Source organism: Oculina patagonica, chromosome 1 (assembly GCF_052425735.1).
Source record: "Oculina patagonica isolate OP01 chromosome 1, crgOcupat, whole genome shotgun sequence".
NCBI classification, from domain to species: domain Eukaryota; kingdom Metazoa; phylum Cnidaria; class Anthozoa; order Scleractinia; family Oculinidae; genus Oculina; species Oculina patagonica.
In genome coordinates, this window is record NC_135758.1 from 14,600,662 (window position 1) to 14,626,453 (window position 25,792).

Here is a 25,792-nt window from a genome sequence, read left to right on the forward strand (position 1 = left end):
AATGCAGATAAAAGATTTGAAGAGATCAGAGCAGCCGTCTCGCCGGTTTGCTTCGCTCGGCTGCGTCTCGCGGCTTCGCCACTCTCGCGTGCATTCCCAAACGTGTGCCTGCTCACAGGCTAATTTCCTGGTCACGTTCATATCAGTTTTCTGACATTCTATCTCACGCAACTTAAGAACACGCTAAGAACTTTTCACTGAGGCTCAAAACACAGCTTAAAACACAAACAGTTTCGATTCAACCTCGGCCGCAAAGTTAGACAAAAATAAAAAGGGTGTACGCTGTTTTATAAAAACGTGACAGCATGCTCGGTTACAACAGGAAATTAGTACGTGATTTATTTATTTGCCTCTTGCACTCAGACTTGAAATAAAAATCATACGAACAGACATGTATTGGTCAAATGCTCAGCGTATCTACGTACAAATGATTAATTTCACTTTGAGTTGCTGCATGCCTGAGACAACTTGAGACAGAAACTGTCTGCTCAGTCATCGCACGGACTTGGCCTTGTTGCAAGTGCAGTGGGTATTTTTGTGGTGGAAAAACGCAAAAATGAAGTTTTTGCCGAACGTACGACTTGGGGACCTTTAATTACTGTTATAACATTGTTATTGAGAAACAGTAAAAAGTATCTATACTATCTATACTATAGACAAATTGTTCAGTAATGTTCACCACTCCTCCTACTAGTATGTACAAAAAATGGTAAACATACGGTACTGAGAAACGCCGAGTTCATAAGACATATACAGTATCCAGTGAGAGCAGAAGGCTCTTTCCCACAACTTTTGGTGTTGATTTTTAAGGGACACTGTCACGAAATTCACTTCAAAATTTTAAGACCGAAAGACGTAAGGAATTAAGCGTGATGTAAGGTTGAGGCCTTATGTGTTCCTATGCATGAAGAGGGGTAGAGGACTAAGTATGTAAGTTTATATATTTTTTCAGGATTTTTGATTTCCCCTCTTACGTGGATCTTTCTATGGTATGTACAGTAGATCTTGGTTCTGTCCAATAATCATGCAAGTCCACAGTATGTAACACAAATGCATGAATGATTGGTTCCAAGAAGGGAAAATAAAACTTTTCGGCATGTGAAGAAACTTTTATATATTACTAGAAACTTAGGCCTGTTCTATTGGAAATCTACTTCATCCAATTGGTTCTTGAATTGTTTTCTATTTTAGCCGCTAGAACATGATCGTGAGCACGTTCCTCTTAAAGGGACATTTTTTTCTACATTTTTGACATAAAAGAATATAAAATTGTGGGTTTTGGACTGCAGTTCTTTAGAGTTTCTACTGAACCTGCGCCTCTTTGACTATTCGCGCATAAAAACCCTCGGGTTCATACTCAAATTGTTAAGTGGTTTCGGGATTTCCTTTAGTCAGGAATTAAACTTACAATAACTCACTCGCAGTTTGAAATGTAAAGCAAGTACTCTGGTATGGTAGATGAGAAGGCTAGTCTAAATATTTCCATTCCCTTGGTACTTGCTTTCAATTTGAAATGAGAAAAACTTGCCTCTGTTCTAATGGTTGTTTGCAGAAGAAGGAGCTCATTTCTTACGATAAATATGCAACAATTACATGCAGTTTTGTGCGGCTAACATTTTTTTGGTGATCATAAATGTTTCAACCTGGTCCGGGTGGAAAGAATATTCTTGAAGTACCAGGCCCTATCAACCTGGGTAGCATGTGAGAGTCTGAATGATTCCCTTGACATGTACACGTTTTTGGATCCTTCTTTCTTGGAACTGTTTCATCAGTCGTGTGCCTTCTACTTTTGCACTTCGCTCTTCGGTTTGAGAACCACACCTAAGCCGGCAAACACAGAAAGGTTAGGAGATTTATAGTGCAGTTATGTCAACAACAACAACAACTGTCAGCTCTGTTCCCTAACCTCTCAAAAACACAGGTTTTGTTCCCGTCTACCCAGCTCTTCTTTTTTGTTTCCTTGTTCCCTGTTTTATGGCGGGGGGGGGGGGGGGGGGGGTACCTAAAAACGTTTTGTACGGGGAGGCTCCGCCCCGAGCTCTTACCCCTTACCCTTTTATCTATCATTTTTGCCAAAAATTGTACCCCTTTCGTATACCTTTTAAAGAAAAAAGGTACCCCTTTCATATACCTGAAAGTCATGGTATAGACTAAAACATGACGTTTTCTTGTCATTTTTAAGTAGTGCTTAATAAATTGAAATACTACAGCCATAAATTGCATCTGTTTGAAATAATTCAATTAAACAAAAATACTCTTTTCTAGTCAATTCATCTTTCGAACTCGGAGATTCTTCAGACATGCAAGGCTCATCAATACTAGTCCCTCTGCAAATGTTTGTGTCAACTTGAGCACATAGCAAGAAGTTAGGGGGGAGGGGGTGGATGGCACTAGCCCTCAAACCTTTATTATCAGACCACAGCACAAAATTGAAACAAGAGGAGTAAATAATTTGAAATTGTAGCTTGACCAGAAACTTTACTTAGGCCCAACACAGTCATTAGGCTACAATTACTTCATCTAATCTGATCCAGTGTGGTAGGAGTGCTTTTCACGTGACTAGCCCAGGCCCAAAATGCCACCCTAAGCCTAAATCAAACCCTAACCCCAACAACTCATCGCTAATCTGAACCCATAAGCCTTTAACCTGCAACCCTAATCCAGACACTATTATGGGTTAAGTATAACCCTAGCTTTCACTCCGTGGTGTCATAAGTCCTGGTCACGTGACCCCTATTGTTCTCTTTAAAGGCCCTTTCAAAAACCTAAATTACAGATTTCCATACCCTTTCGTATGCCTAATCTTGTGAAATCCCTACCCTTTTATATACCTGAAGCCTGAAAAAGGTACCCCTTTCGGACGGAGCTTCCCCGTATAGGTCATTATAAGGAGTACCTCCCCCCGGGTTTTATGGCCATGTTCCCTTTCTTCCCTGAAACTCTTGGCGGGTAGGGCACTAAAATAGCAAGAATGTATATAGTGTGAACGTGTTTTTAATAAAGCTTTGATTAGTGTTTGTAGTATTTACTAGAATTATAATGGAGATCATGTCAAGTTGAAGCTTTGTTTATACACGGTAACAACATCAGTTGATTAAAATGACAAATTCGTTAAACTTGTTTACACATCTGTCATGAGGGAATTAAATGAGCTGCTCTAAGTTCCTCGGTGAAATTGTTCCAGAGGGAAGCACACTAACGCTAAGCCTATTTTTTACCCAAATTCCAATCCTAGTCACATTTAATTTTCTTTCTGTGATTCCCAGGCCCAGTTACCCAATTATCATTTTCCAAATAAAAATTTTCCCACTGAATCCCAATTCCCATTTTACCTCTTAAGGCCCCTCAGGTGAAGCTAAGTTTCTTGGCTTTTGTAATAATTTATGCAATGTATAAATATAGCTCCGAAGGTCATTTGTATTTAAGAATTCTCGGCGTAAATATGTTAAATATTTATGTTAAACATGAAAAACTGAGAAACGGCAAATTCTCCATAACATGACATTTTGCCTCCACTACACAACAAACAAGCACACAGCTATAGGACAAATAAGTTTATTTAGGAGGGCGGCCTGACACGAACCAACCCAAACCACGATAGATCCACGATCCACGATCCACGATTCTCTCGATTTTTTTAGATCCATGATTCTCCATAACATGACTTAATGCCAACTCACTCTGAAGTAATGAAAGCATGATGCAATTAAACCTTCGTAAAGATTAAATACTGTGAGGTATTTTCTTATTATGTATGTGCTCGTTCCATGACAGGAATGAAACAGTGATCACTAGAAATCCGTCTACGTTGAGATATTGACATGTAACATCAGCTGCGAGCCAATTTGTTAATGTGTTTTGAATCGTTGTTAATGAAAATTGCAGGATCAGCCTGGCTACAGGCAGAACTGGAAGTAACATTTATATCCGGCATTGGCGTACATCCTCGGGTAATACGCAGTATTGTTAAGCAGTATAGTCGGTTATTTAATAATAAGAGTAAGGGACCAGTTATTGACTTTTAAAGAGATATATTCACAAAACCTGTCATCATTTATGTTATATCTCTGCATACATTATTTAATTAAGACTCAAAATACGTCATGGACTACGACCAACAAAACCTCTCTGATGCTAAAAAACGCGGTATTCTTGTAAAATCTCGTACATTAAAAAATACATAACAAGGTTAACTAGAATTAACTGACTGCATCTTTTCAAAAGCTTGAAAGATCTGTTTGGCCGAACACAAGCACGTAGGTATTTAAAAAAGATAGACGCAAGTAGTAAACTAGCCATATGCATCGAAACAACTGCAAGATGGTCTATTTCCAAACCAGAAACATTACTGATGTTGAGAGTCCTTCTTCTATGCCTTGTCTGGATAGTGTATGAAGAGTCGTTTTCCTTTTTTCTTCATGTAAGCGTAGTTATTGTTTACAAAGGATTGGAATCATGTAGTGTGTAATAAAGTCGTACTCTGGGTAAACGCTTCTCAAATAATCAGAACCTTCAGTGACTATAGTCTGCAGGCTTTGATGACTAAAGGAAAAAAACAACGCACCAGAAACTTGCAAAACAAAGTGCAAAAAAATGGAAAAGGACAGAAAAATCATTTTGGAAACGGCCTCAAAAGAAAGTGGGGTACAACATACCTAGATTAAGTAGCGTCCATGGGACACAGTAGTTGCTTTGTATAAGAGGTGATTATTTATTCCTTAGATGTGGTGTACAGTAGGGGGGGGGGGGGGCTTCTCTTTATGGTATGATGATTCTAACGGAAATTTATGAACATAACAGATTTGATCCTTGGAATTCGTAGTTACTGCATCGAAACATTTTCAAAAACGTTTTAGATGCTTTTCCAGCAATTTTACTATACCCAAAAATTAAAATTCTCCTAGAGAACATGACCCTGCTTAATTGTCTCCAAACTCTACTCCTCTCAACATGCCCTAACTTTGCATAATGAAATATACTTTTTAAACCTTTCGCCGCCAAAACTATCTACACTTTTCACTAAAAACTGATTTGTCCGTTGACCCACCCTTCAGGGACCGCGGAGGGGGAGGGGCTGGTAGGGCTAGCTATAGCCCTACCACTTCTTTGGTTGGGTTGATATTTTAGGGCTGCGGATGAAAAGGATAATGTAATTTGTTTAAAATGTCCTAAATGGGAAAATCTAAACCTTGCCAACACGGAATCTATCGAAACTACATTCAGAAAGTAAAAACATCATGAAATTTTTTGTCATAAAATCAGACTCAGCAATTCAGTACAAGTTGTTAACTTGCATCAGGGTCTTGTCTCTTTCTTCAGCGGACTTGATCTATGCAGTGGTTAGCTTCGTTTTAACACAATCATTTGTTAAAGTTAAGCTTATTGTATTCTTGATGATAACAGCCGCAGATTCAACAGCGAACAACAGAAACAAGCAAACTGGACTTGCACAAGGAATATCATTCGCAATTATTTCGGGTCTCCTCGTAAACCATTTTCGTTTTCCACAATTTCACGGAATATAGATTACTTTTGAGGATATCGTGGGAGAACAATTGGGTAAGAAAGTTCTTTGTCGCTCTTTTTACTCGCGGTTTCATTAAGCCTACACGGTGAACACCGCGGAACAAATTTTTACGCGTTTTAGATTTAACTGAAACACTGAGAAATTTTACCCGTTGTTTATATTTTGTCTTGCCCTGCGAGCTTTATTTGCTGTTTGTAATTTTCCCTCCTTTTCTTTAGCCACGGGCGGGAAACCTCCCCGTCCTCAGGCCTAATCCGACCTTTTGCTTAATAATGCTGCGCGCCGCGCGCGGGAGCTCCGCTATGAATTTTTACGTGATAAATGGAGGAACAGTGACCCCTAATGCTTGTTTGTCCTAGCCAGCTTTTTAGCCCTACCACTTTAAATTAACCTCCGCGGTCCCTGCCCTTGAATCAACAAGGCGCAGGTGCAGAAATGGCCCACAGATCATTAACAACACATCAAAAATGTCAGATTTTCAATCTTGAGCAAACTCACAATACGTTTAAATTGCACAGAAGAAGTCCAAAAAAGCTGAAATGGTCTTTACTTACAAAGGATATTACTGAATGAGATATAACCCACTGAAGGAAACAAAATGGTATTTTTGGAGATTTTATATATAGTCATTAAAAGGTGTTCTTAGATGGAACTAAATTATGCACCTGAATTCTTGACTCAGTAACTCCAATTTCTCTTGCCAACTGATCTCTCCCTGACGCAGATGGGTGTTGATTGATTTTAAATGCTGCTTCAAGTTTACGTAGTTGGTGGCTTGTATACTTGATGCGTTCTCTTCTCTGAATTTGAAGCGGAAAGGGCTCGCATGAGTTTTCAGCAGCCTGGATATTCTCTGTGATGGTAAACAAAAGCAATATTCATTATTAGATCTAGTCACAAATCGTTACAAATCGTTACAAATTCGCCGATTAAATTTAGTGCACAATGATAGTCATAACATTAGCAACAAATAAGCCACGGCGTACAGGTGATCATTTTATTATGCCAGGACAAAATAAGCCCGAAAAATAGTGATATTAACAATATATATTTCCAGCGATTGTATTGTCATATTCTTAGATAACTCTCACAAAAGACCTGGCAGAGATGGAGATGAACACTCATCTCAAAAACTCATCTCAAAAAGTAGCATCTAGCCTGCGGGCTTTTATTGCAGATTCTGGAGACGGGGAGTTCAAGGGCGAATAGCTGACACCCTACAACTAGCTTGCCCTGGCGGATGGACATTCGTAAGAGGATGTGGTCAAAACGCTGATCTCCAGTCCATGGATTTCATTTCCACGAGCACTTTTCAAAGACCTTCAACAGATTACATTTTAGTTCTTTGAACATGTGCAATACTTGACTCATTGCACATCCAATACCAACAGTTGTGCAAAAAAAACCCGAAAAACTTACTCACTTTGGCGTGCTTATGGCCAGGCAAACCCTGGTATAAGGAAATTTATTAAAATTGTCGAAAAGAAAAAGAACAGCATTGTCTTATTTCAAGAGAAATGTCATTTTTAACAGTTTCGTTACCATGGACAGTGTAATAAAATGGTTTTCCCCTACCTTTTTTCCCAATCTTCTTTTCCAGTGTTATAAAAGGGCAAATCACAGTTTCCATTTAACTCCTTCATGACTTTCTTTATATTCATAATATACAAAACTTTGTGTTTAAAGACTAAGAACTTTCCTCTTAAGATTCCCCAACTCGTAAGATTATAAGAACTAGAGATATAAGGCAAATCGTATCTTTCAGTGTAAGTTGTCCTTTGTAATAGGTTATCAAGAATTTCGATTATACACACATATACAAACTTATTGAATGTTCCCTCCCATAAAATCAGACTCAGCAATTCAGTACAAGTTTTTAACTTGCATCAGGGTCTTGTCTGTTTCTTCAGCGGACTTGATCTTTGCCGTGGTTAGCTTCGTTTTAACACAATCATTTGTTAAAGTTAAGCTTATTGTATTCTTGATGATAACAGCCGCAGATTCAACAGCGAACAACAGAAACAAGCAAACTGGACTTGCACAAGGAATATCATTCGCAATTATTTCGGGTCTCCTCGTAAACCATTTTCGTTTTCCACAATTTCACGGAATATAGATTACTTTTGAGGATATCGTGGGAGAACAATTGGGTAAGAAAGTTCTTTGTCGCTCTTTTTACTCACGGTTTGAAGCCTACACGGTGAACACCGCGGAACAAATTTTCCCGCGTTTTCGTATCAAAACTTCGTTTAGATTTAACTGAAACACCGAGAAATTTACATCCAAATCTACATAGTAGATTTGTTGGAAAACTGAAATTTTTGAAAACAATGAAAGGGCTGCCAACAAATGTACTTGAAGAAATATACTATAAAGGTATCGTCCCAAGCATCACCTATTGTATCTCGGTCTGGGGATCATGTTCCTTGGCCACATTCAACGACTTGGAACTATTACACATTAAAGCTGCCAAATTAATTCACAAGCTACCCAGTGAAACACCTGATGCTGCCGTTCTTCAAATTGTAAAATGGAAGCCTTTGAATTATATTTACAAGCGAAGGCTTGCTTCCATTATGTACCAGGTGTACAATCACTCTCTCCCTGATCAACTTACATCCCTGCTTGGAACACGTTACGACGATAATAATTATAAATTAAGGCGCTCTAATGACTTTTCTCTAATACGTTACAATAGTTTACTTGGAAGAAACAGCGTGAGATATCGGGGCCCTATACTGTATGGAACTCAATCCCGAGAAACATCAGAAACGCTGCCTCCTTACAGCTTTTCAAGGCAAGTATTAAACGTGTCTCTAGATCTATAGACCTAATCCAGTTTGAGAAAGAGGCCTGCTTGATTAATTCCAAGGATTCTGATTTCATATATTTTTAATTCTCCTTTTATATTTCTTTTTCATTAATAGTTATATGTTTTGTTAGTGTATTAATTAATGGCTGGTCCACACCAGCCTTTATGGTTGCCCTACGAGACCTGCCTTAACAAAAAGCTATGTTTGTATGTATGTATGTGGTCGGCTCATGGGGCGTTTGGACATCCTTTACAGTTAAATTAAAAGAAAGCTCGAATAAAGCGGTTTTTATTCTAAAATAATAAAAATGTTATATTCTAATAAAAAATTGTTATATTAAAAAATTGTTATATAAGATGATTCTTCTAGATACAGTTATCAATATTGAGAAAAGCATTTAAGCAAAAAACTTTAAACCGATCAAAAAGACTGTTTTTTTTACTTAAAAAAAGAAGTTATTTGGTACTAATATACATCAACATATTCAGTAGCTAGAATACGATCAGTGCGTACTCATGGGACACATGTTAGTATGTGATGTAAGCAAAGCATAACTATCCACACTCTAATTTAAATGAATAAATAAATAAATGAATAAATAAATTAAATAATTAATAGACAAAAAAGGAAATAAACTTTGATTGCTGAAAGATGTTCGAAATTGTACTACAATATGTTAAATGAGATTAAAGAAAACTGGAAATCTGCTATAGAATAATTTATTAAGTAAACATGTATTTAAATTTCAATTCAGAGAACACTGACATTTAAAATATCATTTTAGCATATTTTTAATGAAAATCGATTAAAAGAGTCCATGATATGATCATCGAAAACGATAACATAGTCAACAGCCATTGAGGATTGACAATAAGTATTCAGTAATTATAAAGACTCATGGAGGTAAAATTAAACTTGACACAGTTTATAAGTTGTTCATTTGATTATTGCACTGGTAAAATTAAATACAGACCCATGCCGAAATAAATCAGCAATGTTAGTTTTTATAATTATTAGCAAGCTAACTAGAACTTTTTACCCTTCCTTTACACATAACCAAAAAAAAATCTCATTGGCATAGCTTTGGTACACTTCCTGATATGTCACTATCATGTCTATCAAACGAAGAATGGAAGTTGTCACTTACCGAGGAGGAAGACAAAAGACAAAGTAGATTGTGAATATCCAACTACCGTCCCCTACGTGCCGTGAGGCAAATTGGACCGCTCGAGGGAAAAGACACAATTAAACAACGTATTCTAAAAGCCAATCAAAACACAGGGAAAATGATTTTTCACTGACCTGTCTGTTTATGTTCAGCTATTCTTCCATTGCTAACTAAAGAAGAAGAAGAAGGCTCCGATGACGAAATCGACGAGGACGATTGCCCGTTACATCGTAGGTTTAAGATACTTGCGATCATGTAGGAATTACTGCCACGTTCTTGGATTGTTCCTGGCACTGTTTCAAATTTATCTTTATTCTTCAACAATCTACTGATGGAACTAAGAGAAGAGAGACTTTCGTTACTGCATAGCCCTTCTCGAACAAGACGATCTCGTATCTCCCAAGAAAACAGTCTTGGTTGTTCTTCCTTGTACTCCAAGATTCTCTGTGCTATGCGAGGTGTGATCACTCTGGGTCGGCCTACACCTTCGCCACCAGGTTGGATTGAGCCAGTTTTGCGATACTTGGACAACAGCTTACTAATACAGCCATGAGTGATTCGTAAACGACGGCTTATGTCACAAGGACGAAATCCTTGAAGGGCCAGAGTGAGGATTTCGTGCCGAATCTCTTTTGGAAGTGGTTTGCCGTTGATATAAGCACCTCCAAGTTGATTTAAACGCCCTGGTCCTACGGCAAGAGGAAATCACGATTTTACAGTAGGTGTTTGATTGTAAGCAGCAGTTTTAGTTGTTTGTTAACACGCATGTGGGGCAATCATCAGTTATCAAGTAGATGCAGTAAATAAGAACATAGAATTTTTTATATTTTTGGGCTATTTGAACTGCCCGGCAAAGGTACTACGAATACGGACTTTGGCTCTTGTTGTAGAGAGAGTAGAAACTGTTCCACTGACGCCAGTTACGTAATTGTGTTGTAGAATTTGCAATATCTCTGATGCATGGATATGTCCTCATTTGGAACTGATTGTAAATAGAATGTGCTCATCGTACTTTTATGATACTGTGTCGAAATAAAGTGTTTTGTATCCTGGTGAAGACAAAATGACTGAAAAATTGAAAGAACTACCTTATAATAAGTTGAATATTTTGTGGCTTACCCATATTAAGCTTAAAACGAAACAAACGAAGGGCTCGAAGATGAACCTGACGTGACGTTTAAACAGAAATAGTAGGGAATATTGGTGCTAAAACGAGCATCAATTGCTAAATTGAAAAATAAGAATGCTGTAGGAACTACTTCAATGAATGGTTTAAGGTTGTTTCCTGAGATCGAGTGTGCACGTGTAACTGAGATTTTGACCGGCTGTTTTACGACCTGTGCAACGATCGATTTTGCAGAACGAATTATGAATTTTAAACCATTTTAATAATAGAGAAGGCTGTTTGTTTGCTCGAGGTCCCACTATGGTTTAGATGTGTTTCATTACGATTTAAGTTGTCAACATCTATATTCTTTGCGAGTTCACTGCCGAGGATGGTATGATTCGGCAAACCCAATTGAGTATTACGCTTTGTTGTCGCTACCTTTCACTGATACCTTTAACTCTACATTGCAGTAAAGGTGTCTCCTAATGATTTTAAAAAGTAATTGAAGTTGTTACCTGCATGAGGAAACTTAAAGGAATCTTCCATCTTCGAGCAATATTCAAGTAACGTTCTATTCTCTTTCGACCGGTACATGGACTGAGGTTTTCTAGAATAATAAATATTTTGTGACTCGTAATTCTCCGTAGCTCATTCGGAGATAGTTCGCCTCTGTCGTCACACCTCTCAAGTTCTTCGTGAAACATTGTCGTCAAGTACCTCTCCCAGCGCCTAGCAAACGTCACTAAACTGTAGAAATATTAAAATAAGAGATCTTTTTCACATCAGGGGACACATGGTTTAAAACTATTTCAACAGGCGAGAAATGAATTAATAAATTGATAAATAACCGGTGATTCGTAGCTTTTCGTATCGCATTCCGCGAGAGTTGCCACTGACGTGAGTCGATCAATACCTGTACCTCCGCGTGTGCCGGAACACGTCGCGACATGGACATGAGCACGACACCCTACATGCATCACTTACGGTACTGTTCCTTTAATTTGGGATCAAAGGAGTAAACAAACCAACCTAAATTTCCTAGCTTGAAAGTCTGCGTGAAACTAACAGCTACAGTTTCTTTTTCTGTCAGACTGTTGCTGACCTACGAAGTTTTATTTTAGGGAATATAAATATTTTTCCTGTTTAACATTAAAGTTAGCACTTCTCAACAGAAGTGAGTTTTTTTTTCAACAGTGAGCGAGTGGACGTTTTAATTGCTTATTTGGCTTTTCTACTTTGTCTTCATGCAATTAAAATGGTTTACGTATTCACCCACGCCACCTCTCAGCCATTCTTATTAACCGTTGCTTGCCATTTTTCCCAAAACACACGCAAATTATATTCATGTTGCTAGCTTAGTAAAACTACAATGATTTGCTTAAAAGATATTAATAATTTCTGCAAATTTTCCTAAAACACCTCAGACGGAAACTTCAACAGTGAATGGTGATCTTTGAAACGTGATTTCAAAATTTCTAGGCTTTGTTGAAAGGGTACTAGGCGTGACACCCTTGCAAGCTTTTTAAACATCCGTTGAATTAGGCAAATGTGCAAAGAACCTATCCCGAGATATGAAAAATAGGGAAGAAGGAATAATACGGATCTGGAATTTGAGGAGCAAGTTCACGAACAGACCATATCTTATTCATTTTAACAGACTATCTATGGCTACTGCACATGACTGCAGTTAGCAAAGTTGCAATACCTAGGCAGACAGATTCCCATGAGAACGTACTGTGAGTGCTAAACTCGTTGGGATCGTAGTTAGTAGAATGTTGGGAATTAGAAATGGCGAAGTCGGTGCCATTCCTCTGATTGTCTCTATTATGGAGATGTCTGTATTACCGAGGTAGATTTTGTATGAATTTTGGTCTCTTTCGGATCAAGTGAATTGTTCGTAATACGGAGGTGTCCATTCGACTGTAATTGCTAAGGTTGAACCGAGTTTGCGTAAATTCAGACGCTCGCTCGGAATACAAAAACTATTAAATAGTACTTATTTATTACTGTGATCTTTCATGCAAGCCACACTGCTTATCCAAGCATTTTGTTGTTGATTCGCATGAAATAACTTTTAAGTGTTTTTATCCCCTACGTTATCCGGCTGGACTGATGATGTTCGCTTCATTGTTACATGTCACATATTCCGCTAATTGACAACCCACACATAATCGTATTTTGAAATCAATCACCTACTAAAGTTTTGGAAATTTTCTTCATTTCACAGGCATAATAAAGGACGTTGAAGAACGTAGAAAAAATGTGTTAAATAGCGGATGAGGGAAGAATGCGGCATCGTTTGTCGCTTTCAAAGAAACATCCCACCGGCACGAAGCTTGATCGTTGCGTGTACGCACAAAGTGTTTTCGACTACACCCACAACACAGGTCGTCACGCGAGGACGGACAAAACTGCAGGTCAAAAAAGCATACCACCTGTACCACGAACGTGATGTTCGATTAAGTCAATGTTCAAAGACAGCGCTGTTAAATTAAAAAGTAAAAGTGGGTACAATGGTGATTTATCTAATGGACAGTATTATCCAGCCTTTGAACAAGTTTGGTAGTCTAATTAAACCACCTATTTTTTGTCTACTTTACCCGCTTACTACCATGCCTTTACGCATGCCCCGGTTGAGATCGGCCTACCCTTGGGGGGCTTCCTTATAAACTGACGTTCTCGTCGGAACGAACTCCCTCGTCATTTCTATAGGGGATCCTCCACCTGGGCGGCCTACACCTTCTGTTCCAGGCGGTTGGTCTTTAGACAGTTTTGCAATATTTGGACAACAACTTACTAATGCAGCCATGAGTGCCGGATATGTAAACGATGGCTTATATCACACTAGAACGAAATCCTTACAAACATAACGCGGGGATTTCGTTCCGAATCTGTTTTGCCGTTGGTATAATTGCCTATTAATTTCGAAATGACCTGGAAGGACATTGACTACAGGGTACACTTAGGGTACACTATTTCTTTTTATAAGAACACTGAGGAATTGACCCTGATTTTGAGAACATGCTAGGAACATACTCAAGCTGAAACTAAAAGGTGAAACATTTATATTCAGTTCTTCATCGAAACATGAATTTCTATTTCTACCGGCATACCGGCATGTCAAAGGGATTTGATATATACTAGTTATGCAACGCTTTCGAGTGGTATACTATGGAATATCCCACGAGTCACTTGTATTTTCTCGGTATACACACGAGCCTTTAGGCGAGTGTGTATACGAAGAAAATACAAGTGACAAGTGGGATATTCCATAGTATACCACGAGAAAGTGTTGTGTAACTATTTTATACCATGCCATAGAAAATACGCTCACTAAATTTCATAGAGAATAAGATCGCAGCGCACGATGGGAAGGTTGGGTTGAATACCGTCGAATATACAACGGCTTTCCTGTATTCTGATTGGCTGTATTTTCTATGGCATGGTATAAAATACCGTACAATGGTCTTTTAAAAGTTTCCTGGTAGCATGCGAGCACAATACACGCGCACGTGGCGAAGCCGCCAAGGCCGCGAGAACGAGACGGCAAGCGATGCGAGTCAGCGAGGAGAGGTCTGTGGCGGAGCTGCGATAACAAGTCGGCGAGCGAAGCGAGTCGGTGAAGTGCGAAGAGAGTGAGCCTGCTTTGATCTCTGTGGACTTTTCATTTCCACTTCGCCTGAGCAAAGTAAAACACCATTGCCCGAAAAGCGAGAAAAGCGAGAAAACTGACAAATCTATTATGGAGAGGGACTTTAGTTTTAGCTGTGGTTAAGATATGTTCTTCCTGCGAAATTTAATTGGCCTATCCCATTCCTACGGTTTCCGGAGTGCAGATGAAAGATTTGCAGAGATCAGAGCAGCTGTCTCGCCGGTTCGCTTCGCTCGGCGACGTCTCGCGGCTTCGCCAATCTCGCGTGCATTCCCAAACGTGTGCCTTCTCGCAGCCTAATTTCCTGGTCACGTTCATATCAGTTTGCTGAAATTCTATATCACGTAACTTAAGAACATGCTAAGAACGTTTCACTGATGCTCAAAACACAAAAAATAAAAACATTCCAGACATTCAGTTTCGATTCAGTCTCGGCCTCAAAGTTAGACAATCTTATCAATAAAAAACAGCCGTGTGCGCTGTTTCATGAAAACGTGACAGCATGCTCGGTTACCACAGGAAATTAGTACGTGAGTTATATATCTGTCCCTGGCACTCAGACTTGAAATAAAAAAAATATAAACTTGTCAACAATTTGACACGTATTAAAAGATAACTGATCTCAATCATAAAAACAGACATGTATTGGTATGCGTATCTACGTACAAATATGTATACAGTCATGTATTGGTACAGATAGGACAGCTATGTATTGGTAGCGCATCTCCGTACAAATGACTTCCCTCGAGTTGCTGCATGCCTGAGACAACTTGAGACAGAAACTGTCTGCTCAGTCATCGTAAGGACTTAAATATACTAAAAAGAACAAATTGTGAATCGCCATACAGCTACGATTTTAATGAACTACATAGGCCTTTCGACCTTAACGGTCCTCTTCAGTGTAGTAACATTTGAAATGGCAACGACCAGTAACATGATATTACAGTACAGATAGGGTGTGCCGAGATCTAGATATTTATAAACTTAAGTAACGCCGGTGCGTAATGCACACGGATCAACCCTATTAAGGCCATCAGGCTCACTAGTGCGCAACCTACTTATCCAAATGGACTCTAACTCATTTAACTTCTCAGGAGAAGAATGGCTTAATACTACAAACTTAAACGTTGGGTTAAAAGTGGAATTATGGAAATCTAAATGAATTTTAAGGGCAGACTCCTTGCTGTTTCTATGCCCAGTTATGCGGTCACGCAACTTTTGGGTTGTGTTGCCTACATATTGTTTTTTACAAAATATACATTCTGCCATATACACTAAACATCTAGAAGTACATGAAGATTTGCAATTAATACGAAAAGAATCCCCTGTAGTGGTACTATTTACGGTGTTGGTGGGATTAATTAAATTACAGGATAAACATCGTTTAACCCCACATGAAAGTGTCCCTTTGCTCTCACCCGGAACAGACAAAGAAATGGCCTTACGTTTGTACAAAAGGTCTCTCAGATTGGATGCCCTACGTGTACAAATCATAACACGAGCTCCTAAATCCCTCCAAATGGGTGATTTGTCCAAGATCTTGGAGCCCTGTAGAACAAATTCCCTGGTTTGCTTAGCACCCGGGCCATATGTGATAACCCAAGGTACTATGTTTTTGTTCTCTTGATTTCTCATGTTATACGACAGAACCCGGGGTTTAGAGGACTCGTAAGGACTTGGCCTAGTTGCAAGTGCAACTGGTATTTTTGTGGTGGAAAAACGCAAAAATAAAGTTTTTTCCAAACGTACGACACGGGGACTTTTAATCTGTTATTCTTTACTGTTATGACATTGTTATTGATAAATACTAAAAAGTTTTGAGTTTCTTCAAATGATCAAGTATAAAAACAAATATCTATTCATTTGTATTTGACGAAACGGAAGGCACAATTTGTCAGCTAAAATCCTTGGGCAAAAATTTGTGAGCAGTTCTTACCGACAACGTAAAGTACAGGATGTTCCATGTTAATCCATCCAAGCCACAGTCGCCGCAAATCTGAACATTGCTGAGAATGCTGCACGCGTTAAGGGACGAATCGATGTAACTTTCATGGAGGGAGAGATCAAATATTTTTCGAGACAAACATTTTTTCTGTGTCGTTGTCTGTGCAAACAATATTTTTATTTTTTTAAAAGCATCTAGTATACTATCTATACTGATAGACAAATTGTTCAGTAATGTTTAAAATTGTTCAGTAATGTTCACCATTCCTCCTACTAGTATGTACAAAAAATGGTAAACATACCACTAACCTACTGACAAACGTGGTCATCAGACATATACAGTATCCAGTGAGAGCAGAAGGCTCTTTCCCACAAAACCTAAGTCCTGTTGAACTTTTGGTGTTGATTTTTGTTTAAGGGACAATGTCACGAAATTCACTTCAAAATTTGAAGAGCCGAAAGACGTATGGAATTAAGCATAAAATTGCGGGTTTTGGACTGCAATTTATTAGCACATTTGCACGATGTCGTCATTTGACTACAAATACCAGAATTCATTTCGCCTTTTCTTTGTTATTCAAATTTTGAATTCCCAGTGGGGTTTAAAAAACAATTGCTCTAATTAGAATGACAAAAAGACAAAGCGGAGGATTCTGGTAGTTGTAGTCAAGTGACGCCATCATGCAAATCGCCTATTCTTTAGAGTTTCTACTGAACTTGCGCCTCGTAGACTATTCGCTCATAAAAAAACCCGAGCTCTTACTCGAATTGTTAAGTAGTTTCGGGATCTCATTTACTCAGGAATTAAACTTACAAGAACTCACTCGCAGTTTGAAATGTAAAGCAAGTACTCTGGTATGGTAGATAAGAAGGCTAGTCTAAATATTTCCATTCCCTTGGTACTTGCTTTCAATTTGAAATGAGAAAAAACTTGCCTCTGTTCTAATGGTTGTTTTCAGGAGAAGGAGCTCATTTCTTACGATAAATATACAATAATTATACATGCAGTTTTGTGCGGCTAACATTTTTTTTGGTGATCATAAATGTTTCAACCTTGTCCGGGTGGAAAGAATATTTTTGAAGTACCAGTCCTTATCAACTTCGGTAGCATGCCAGAGTCTGAATGATTCCCTTGACATGTACACGTTTTTGGATCCTTCTGTCTTGGAACTGTTTCATCAGTCGTGTGCCTTCTACTTTTGCACTTCGCTCTTCGGTTTGAGAACCACACCTAAGCCGGCAACAGACAGATAGGTTAGGAGATATATAATGCAGTTATGTCAACAACAGCAACAACAACAACTGTCAGCTGTGATCCCTGTTCCCTAACCTCTCAGAAACACAGCTTTTACTGCTTTTGTTCCCGCGTTGTCAGCTTTGTTTTCTTTGTGTTTTCTTGTTCCCAATTATTTTATGGCCATGTTCCCTCGTTCCCTGAAACTTATGGGGGAGGGGGGGGGGGGGTAGGGCACTGAAATAGCAAGAATGTATATAGTGTGAACGTGTTTTTAATAAAGCTTTGATTAGTGTTTGTAGTATTTACTAGAATTATAATGGAGATCATGTCAAGTTGAAGCTTAATTTGTTTATACACAGTAACAATATCAATTGATTAAAAGAACAAATTCTTTAAACTTGTTTACACATCTGTCATGAGGGAATTAAATGAGCTCCTCTAAGTTCCTATTGACATGTAACATCAGCTGCGAGACAGTGATCTAAAATTTAGTTTTATTAATTACCAGAGGTTAATGTGTTTTGAATCGTTGTTAATGAAAATTGCAAGATCAGCCAGGGTACAGGCAGAACTGAAAGTAACATTTATATCCGGCATCGGCATACATTCTCGGGGAGCCAAGGTTCAAGTAGTATAGTAGGTTATTTATATCAGTGAATAATAAGAGTAGGGGACCAATTATTGACTTTTAACGAGATTCATCAAGAGATTAAAGACATGACACAAAACCTGTGATCATTTATGTTACATCTCTGCATACATTATAAGACTCAAAATCCCGGCTCAAAAAACGTCATGGACTTCGTACATTAAAAAGAAAACATAGCAGGGTTAACTAGAATTGACTAACTGCATCTTCTCAAAAGCTAAAAGATCTGTTTGGCCGAACACAAACCCGGACACAAACACGTAGGTACTTAAAAAAAAATAGGCTCGTAAGAGGTGAATTAGCCAAATGCATCAAAACATCTGCAAGATGGTCGATATCCGAATCAGAAACTTTACTGATGTCGAGAGTCCTTCTTCAATAGCGTGACTGGAAAGTGTGTGAAGAGTCGTTTTTCTTTTCTCTCTAATTCAGGTAAGCGTAGTTAACGTTTACAAAGGATTAGAATCATGTAGTGTGTAATAAAGTCGTACTCTGGGTAAACGCTTCTCAAATAATGAACCTTTAGGGACTCTTCTCACTGCATACATAATTAGCCCGTCACGCGGGAATGGCTTAAGTTCGTTAAATTCCGGTGTGTTGGACCTGCGCGCTAGTAGCATGATGCATTGCGACCTTCGCTTCAAATATCACAGTTTCAGTCACCTCGTGGCCAGTTCGACGGAGTTCGGTGAAGTGACTGTAAAAGTTTCGCCCCTCCCACCTCCCCTGGTGGCGGTCGATCACTGCTGTATCCTACATTCTACACGCCAATTGCCCTGGCAGTCGCGGGTATCCTCCCATAACTTAGCTTACCCTGTCAGGGCAATTGTATTCAGTGAGAATGTTTTACTATAGTGTCCAGGCTTTGATGACTAAAGGAAAAAAAACAGATTTGATCCTTGGATACGTAGTTACTGCATCAACACATTTTCAAACACGTTTTAGATGCTCTTCCAGCAGTTTTACTATATCCAAAAATTAAAATTCCCCTAGAGAACATCCCCCGCACCCTGCTTAATTGTCTCCAAACTCTACTCCTCTCACCATGCCCTAAGTTGGCCCCGGCCGCCAATTCGAGCTTTTTTCCAAACTTTGCAAATGCAATCTACTTTCTAAACCTTTTGCCGCCAAAACTATCTACACTTTACACTGAATACTGATTTGTCCGGTGAAAGACATTACCCCCCCTTGAATCAGCAAGGCGCAGGTGCAGAAATGACCCACAGATCATTAACAACACATCAAAAAGTCAGATTTTCCATCTTCAGCAAACTCACAATACGTTTAAATTGCACAGAAGAAGTCCAAAAAAGCTGAAATGGTCTTTACTTACAAAGGATATTACTGAACGAGATATAACCCACTGAAGGAAACAAAATGGTATTTTTGTAGATTTTATATATAGTCATTGAAAGGTGTTCTTAGATGGAACTAAATTATGCACCTGAATTCTTGACTCAGTAACTCCAATTTCTCTTGCCAACTGATCTCTCCCTGACGCAGATGGGTATTGATTGATTTTAAATGCTGCTTTGAGTTCACGTAGTTGGTGGCTTGTATACTTGATGCGTTCTCTTCTCTGAATTTGAAGCGGAAAGGGCTCGCATAAGTTTTCAGCAGCCTGGATATTTTCTGTGATGGCAAACAAAAGCAATGTTCGTTATTAAATCTACTCACAAATCGTTACAAATTCGCAGATTATATTTGGTGTACAAAGATAGTCATAACATTAGCAACAAATAGAAATAAGGAACAAAAAGCACGTGGTACAGGTGATCATTTTATTATGCCAGGACAAAACCAGCCAAACATAGTGATATCGAACGAGAAGAATATATATTTCCAGCGATTGTATTGTCATATTCTTAGATAACTCCCACAAAAGACCTGGCAGAGATGGAGATGAACACTTATCTCAAAAATTCATCTCAAAAAGTACCATCTAGCCGGCGTGCTTTGATTGCAGATTCAAGAGACTGGGTGTTCAAGGGCGAACAGCTGGCACCCTACAACTAGCTTGCTCTGCCGGATTGACACTCGTAAAGAGGATGTGGTCAAAACACGGATCTCCAGTCCAAGGACTACCCCACTAGACTACCAAAATGAACTACCGTAAAAAGAAAAAATACTTCTCCAATCGAAAGTTTTAACAAAAAAAAACACTGTTACCATTACCATTATTGACAGCTTACCGTAAACTGGCTATCCGAAGCCCTATTCAGACTAACCGAAGTGCTTTAGAGGCTAACTGCAGGCTACGGTTTCCCAACCACTAGAAGCTTTATTAAATTAACAGAAGTGCTCTTCTGGCTGATTGCAGGCTACGGTAAGTTCTTCAACATATACTAAATAATTTTCATTATATATGTTATATGGCAGTCTATTTGGGTAGTCCACCGATGTTCGCCATAGACTGGGTCGCAGTGTTTTGTCCACAAGGCAACCACCTTGATAACGGAAAGTCCTGATTACAGAAAACCAACTGGTTCTCCAGGATTTGAGGTTAGGCATTGGTCTCATACCCCATTCCCGCACAAAAACCCCCACGATCATGATATTACGAAAACTGGGAGAATCCTGTACACAGGATGCTTCTAGTTAGTAAATCCAAACAGTTCAAAGACAGAAAAAAGAGATTTGCAGTTTTTCAGTTAAATCCTGGATCTCAGATGTTTTATTTTATCTCATGAAGGATTATACAAACTTTGAATAGCAATGCTACGAAAGTGAACCAAAAGGAAATTGTCAGGCACTCAAAGTACCTTGTTCAATGAGAAATTTTATTTCCACGATCACTTTGCACATTTCATAGCAACAGCAAAGCAAAAAACCGACAAACTTACTCACCTTGGTGTGCTAATGTCCAGGCAAATTCTGGTATATCAAAGTTTAGTAAACTGTAGAAGTCTTATTTCAAGAAAAATGTTCATTTTAAACAGTTTCGTTACCATGAATACTGTTATAAAGAGATTTCCCCTACCTTTTTGCCCAATCTCTGATACATTGCATCAAATCTCTCTTTTCCAGTGCAAAATTAGGGCAAATTCTAGTTTCCATGTTACCCCCTTCAGGACGCTCTTTATAATCATACTATACAAATTTATGCGTTTAAAGCTTACGAACTTTCTTCTTGAGATTCCCAAACATTTTTCCAGTCATTACACAGCCATGAAACCAGATTGAAACTCGTAAGTTTAAGTACTAAAGATATAAGACAAATCTTATCTTTCAGTGTAAGTTGTCCTTTGTAGTAGGTTATCAAGAATTTACGATTATACAAACATATACAAATTTATTGAAAGTTCCCTCACAGGCCGGCTCGTGGAGCTTTTGGACATCCATTTCAGGTACATTACAAGAAAGCTCGAAAAAAGCGGTATATATTCTAAAATAATGTAGAAACTACTCTTATCAAATATGCAATATTCTATTAAAAAAATGTTATAAAAAAATGGTTCTTCCAAAAGATAGTTATCAATTGAGAAAAGAATTTAAGCAAAAAAACTTTTAACCGATGTGAAGTGAAGTGGGTAACCCGTGACAGTAACTGAAGTTACTGATAAACTTGGGGCCCTCAGCTTAAAATAATTAGAATGCTAAAAATATATTATTTACAATAAAATGCTAAAATACTATATTATTTACAATAAAATGCTTAATTAAGTTATTATTAAAAATGGTTACAAACAATAAAACTGGACTTACAATACAAACATACTACGAATAATAAGGGTAAATTTAAAAAAAAAATAATTAAAAATTCCTTTCGTTTTCTGGGAGTTAAAAATAAGTTATTTGGTACTTGAATACATCCACCTCTTCTGTAGCAAGGAAAAGATCAGTGCCCACAAATGATACTTATGTTAGTATGTGATGTAAGCAAACCATGTATCCACACTACAATTTAACATTTTTAACAGTTATTAGGAAATCGAAGTCAAGTGTAACAAGTATCTTTCAACATCAATCCTGAACCAACCTACTGTACTATACTGTAACAACTTGCAATAATTATTACTAATGTAAGTTACTCGAAATGCTTGGTGCATATCAAATTTCTAACTTAAGACATCCATTTTAAAGCTGGGACAAAAAGAAATATCAAAGGATTTACCACTTTGCATAAATTGTTGGCACATAAAACATTTTAACACTGTTACCTTATTTAGTATTAAAAAAATAAATGAATGGAGTAAAGGGGATTAAGACAAACTATTAAATAAAACTTTGATTGTTCGATACATAATCTAAATTTCACCAGAATGGGTTAAATAACATTAAAAAAAAATTGAAATCTGCCGACGAAAAGTTTATTTAGTAGATATGTATTTATATTTTAATTCAGATAAAACTGGCATTTGAAACATAAAAATAATATTTTATTAATAAAAATCAATTAACGAGTCCATGATATGAACATTTAGAGCAATAACATAGTCAATAGCCATTGAAGATTGACAGTTAGTATTCAGCGACTGTAATAAAGACTTATGGAGGTAATTAAACTTAACACAGTTTATAAGTTGTTCATTTGATAATTGCACTGGTAAAATTAAATACAGACCCATGCCGAAATAAATAACGCCATTATCCTTTCTTTACACATTATCAAACAAAATCGCATAGACATAGCTTTGGTACACTTCCTGATATGTCACTATCACGTCTATCAAACGAAGAACGGAAGTTGTCACTTACCGAGGAGGAAGACTAAAAGACAAAGTAGATTGTAAATATCGAACTAACCGTCCCCTACGTGCCGTGAGGCAAATTGGACCGCTCGAGGGAAAAGACACAATTAAACAACGTATTCTAAAAGCCAAACAACACAGAGGGAATGATTTTTCACTGACCTGTCTGTTTATGTTCAGCTGTTCTTCCATTGCTAACTAAAGAAGAAGAAGGCTCCGATGACGAAATCGACGAGGACGATTGCCCATTGCATGGTAGGTTTAAGATACTTGCGATCATGTAGGAATTACTGCTACGTTCTTGGATTGTTCGGCCTGACGCCGTTTCCAATTTATCTTTATTCTTCAACAATCTACTGATGGAACTAAGAGAAGGAAGACTTTCTTTACTGCTCAGCCCTTCTTGAGCAAGACGATCTCGTATCTCCCAAGAAAACAGTCTTGGTTGTTCTTCCTTGTACTCCAAGATTCTCTGTGCTATGCGAGGTGTGATCACTCTGGGTCGGCCTACACCTTCGCCACCAGGTTGGATTGAGCCAGTTTTGCGATACTTGGACAACAGCTTACTAATGCAGCCATGAGTGATTCGTAAACGACGGCTTATGTCACAAGGACGAAATCCTTGAAGAGCCAGAGCAAGGATTTCATGCCGAATCTCTTTTGGAAGTGGTTTGCCGTTGAAATAAGCACCTCCAAGTTGATTTAAGCGCCCTGGTCCTACGGCAAGAGGAAATTACGATTTTACAGTAGGTGTTTGTTTGTAAGCAACAGTTTAAGTTGTTTGTTAACACGCATGTGGGGCAAGCATCAGTTATCAGACGAATGCAGTAAATAAGAACCTAGAATTATTCTTATATTGCTGGGCTGTTTGGACTGCCCAGCAAAGTTACTACGAACGTTGTTGTCAGCATTGTTGGCTGTTGTTGTAGAGAGAATAAAAACTGATCCACTGACGCCAGTTGCGTAATTTTGTTGTAGAATTTGCAATATCTCTGATGCGTGGATATGTCTTCATTCAAAACAATGACTCAAGTCGAGAAAACTTGGGAAAGAAAGGGTGTTCCGTGGAACTGATTGCAATTACAATGTGCCAATCGTGCTTTTGTGATAGTGTATCGAAATAAAGTTTTTTTGCATCCTGGTCAAGACAAAGTGACTGAGAATAGAAAGAACTACCTTATGCTAAGCTAAATTTTTGTAGCTAACAAAGGCAAAACGAACAAACGAAGGGCTCGAAGATGAACCTGACGTGACGTTTAAACAAAAATAGTGGGGAATATTGGTGCTAGAAACGAGCATCATTTGCTAAATTGTAAATAAAGAATGCTGTAGGAACTACTTCAATGACTGAAAAATTTTTAAGTTGTTTCCTGAGATCGAGTGTGCACGTGTAACTGAGATTTTGACCGGCTGTTTTACGACCTTTGCAACGATCGATTTTGCGAATTATAATTTTAATTTAGAGAAGGCTGTTTGTTTGCTCGAGGTCCCACTATGGTATAGATGTGTTTCAATTAAGTTGTCAACATCTCTATATTCTTTGCGTGTTAACTGCCGAGGATGGTATGATTTGGCAAACCCAATTGAGTATTACGCTTTGTTGTCGCTACCTTTCACTGATACCTTTAACTGAACATTCGTCATCCTGTTGGCGCTCCCCAGGAAAGGTGTCTCCTAATGACTTTTAAAAGTATTTTAAGATGTTACCTGCATATGGAAACTTAAAGGAATCTTCCATCTTCGAGCAATATTCAAGTAACGCTCTATTCCCTTTCGACGGGTACATGGACTGAGGTTTTCTAGAATGTAAATGAAGAAATAATAAATATTTTGTGACTCGTAATTCTCCGTAGCTCATTCGGAGTTAGTTCGCCTCTGTCGTCACACCTCTCAAGTTCTTCGTGAAGCATTGTCGTCAAGTACCTCTCCCAGCGCCTAGCAAACGTCACTAAACTGTAGAAATATTAAAATAAGAGATCTTTTTCACATCAGGGGACACATGGATTAAAACTATTTCAACAGGCGAGAAATGAATGAATAAATTGATAAATAACTGGTGACTCGTAACTTTTCGTATCGCATTCCGCGAAAGTTGCCACTGACGTGACATCGATCAATACCTGTACCTCCGCGTGTGCCGGAAAACGTCGCGACATGGAAATGAGCACGACACCCTACATGCATCACTTACGGTACTGTTCCTTTAATTTGGGATCAAAGGAGTAAACAAACCAACCTAAATTTCCTAGCTTGAAAGTCTGCGTGAAACTAACAGCTATAGTTTCTCTTTCTGTCAGACTGTTGCTGACCTACGAAGTTTTAATTTCAATAGGGAAATATAAATTTTATTCTTGTTAACATTAAAATTAACACCTCTCAACAGAAGCGAGTTTTTTTTTTTTCAACAGTGAGCGAGTGGACGTTTTAATTGCCTATTTGGCTTTTCTACTTTGTTTCATGCAATTAGATGGTTTACGTATTCACCCACGCCACCTCTCAGCCATTCTTATTAACCGTTGCTTGCCATTTTCTCAAACCCACGCAAATTATATTCATGTTGCTAGCTTAGTGAAACTACAATGATTTACTTAAAAGACGTTAAAATTTCTGTAAATTTTCCTAAAACACCTCAGACGGAAACTTCAACAGTGAATGGTGATCTTTGAAACGTGATTTCAAAATTGCTAGGTTTTATTGAAAAGGTACTCGGCGTGACACACTTGCAAGCTTTTTAAACATCCGTTGAATTAGGCAAATGTGCAAAGAACCTATCCCGAGATATGAAAAATAGGGAAAAAGGAACATTACGGTCTGGAATTTGAGCTTTTACTGAAGTGAAATATGTCAATCCTTTGATTACAGTTGAACTTCTTTAAGATGGATTGTCTCTATTATGTAGATGTCTGTATTACCGAGGTAGATTTTGTATGAATTTTGGTCTCTTTCGGACCAAGTGAATTGTTCGTAATACGGAGGTGTCCGTATTATAGAGGTGTCCGTATA

The 25,792-nt window shown here is 38.2% G+C and overlaps 2 protein-coding genes and 1 long non-coding RNA gene across 3 annotated transcripts; 1 reads left to right on the forward strand and 2 right to left on the reverse strand.

Annotated features, from left to right (window-relative positions):
• Positions 1 to 696: 696 nt before the first annotated feature.
• LOC144658268 (segmentation protein paired-like) lies at positions 697 to 11,410 on the reverse strand. The gene is made up of 4 exons (XM_078518675.1): positions 11,132 to 11,410; positions 9,643 to 10,197; positions 6,193 to 6,380; positions 697 to 1,821 (listed from the first exon to the last, which is right to left on the reverse strand). Exons 1-4 carry the CDS (start codon positions 11,208 to 11,210, stop codon positions 1,639 to 1,641), a joined length of 1,005 nt encoding a protein of 334 aa, XP_078374801.1. The 5' UTR covers positions 11,211 to 11,410; the 3' UTR covers positions 697 to 1,638.
• A 4,971-nt stretch (positions 11,411 to 16,381) lies between these two features.
• LOC144658342 (segmentation protein paired-like) lies at positions 16,382 to 24,897 on the reverse strand. The gene is made up of 4 exons (XM_078518767.1): positions 24,497 to 24,897; positions 22,952 to 23,506; positions 19,543 to 19,730; positions 16,382 to 17,443 (listed from the first exon to the last, which is right to left on the reverse strand). Exons 1-4 carry the CDS (start codon positions 24,645 to 24,647, stop codon positions 17,261 to 17,263), a joined length of 1,077 nt encoding a protein of 358 aa, XP_078374893.1. The 5' UTR covers positions 24,648 to 24,897; the 3' UTR covers positions 16,382 to 17,260.
• LOC144658369 (uncharacterized) lies at positions 22,779 to 23,743 on the forward strand. The gene is made up of 2 exons (XR_013571671.1): positions 22,779 to 23,044; positions 23,160 to 23,743. It is a non-coding gene; the product is annotated as an uncharacterized LOC144658369 (long non-coding RNA).
• Positions 24,898 to 25,792: the final 895 nt, after the last annotated feature.

What these genes read in the sequence shown, in the direction of transcription:
- LOC144658268 (XM_078518675.1), bottom strand. Translation starts at nt 11,210, where the DNA reads ATGTACCGGTCGAAAGAGAATAGAACGTTACTTGAATATTGCTCGAAG. An exon ending in AGCTGAACATAAACAGACAG is followed by an intron (nt 6,381 to 9,642) that starts GTCAGTGAAAAA and finishes TTACCATCACAG; the next exon opens with AGAATATCCAGGCTGCTGAA. An exon ending in TTACTGAGTCAAGAATTCAG is followed by an intron (nt 1,822 to 6,192) that starts GTGCATAATTTA and finishes TTGCCGGCTTAG; the next exon opens with GTGTGGTTCTCAAACCGAAG.
- LOC144658342 (XM_078518767.1), bottom strand. Translation starts at nt 24,647, where the DNA reads ATGAGCTACGGAGAATTACGAGTCACAAAATATTTATTATTTCTTCAT. An exon ending in CTTTAAGTTTCCATATGCAG is followed by an intron (nt 23,507 to 24,496) that starts GTAACATCTTAA and finishes CTCTTGCCGTAG; the next exon opens with GACCAGGGCGCTTAAATCAA. An exon ending in AGCTGAACATAAACAGACAG is followed by an intron (nt 19,731 to 22,951) that starts GTCAGTGAAAAA and finishes TTGCCATCACAG; the next exon opens with AAAATATCCAGGCTGCTGAA.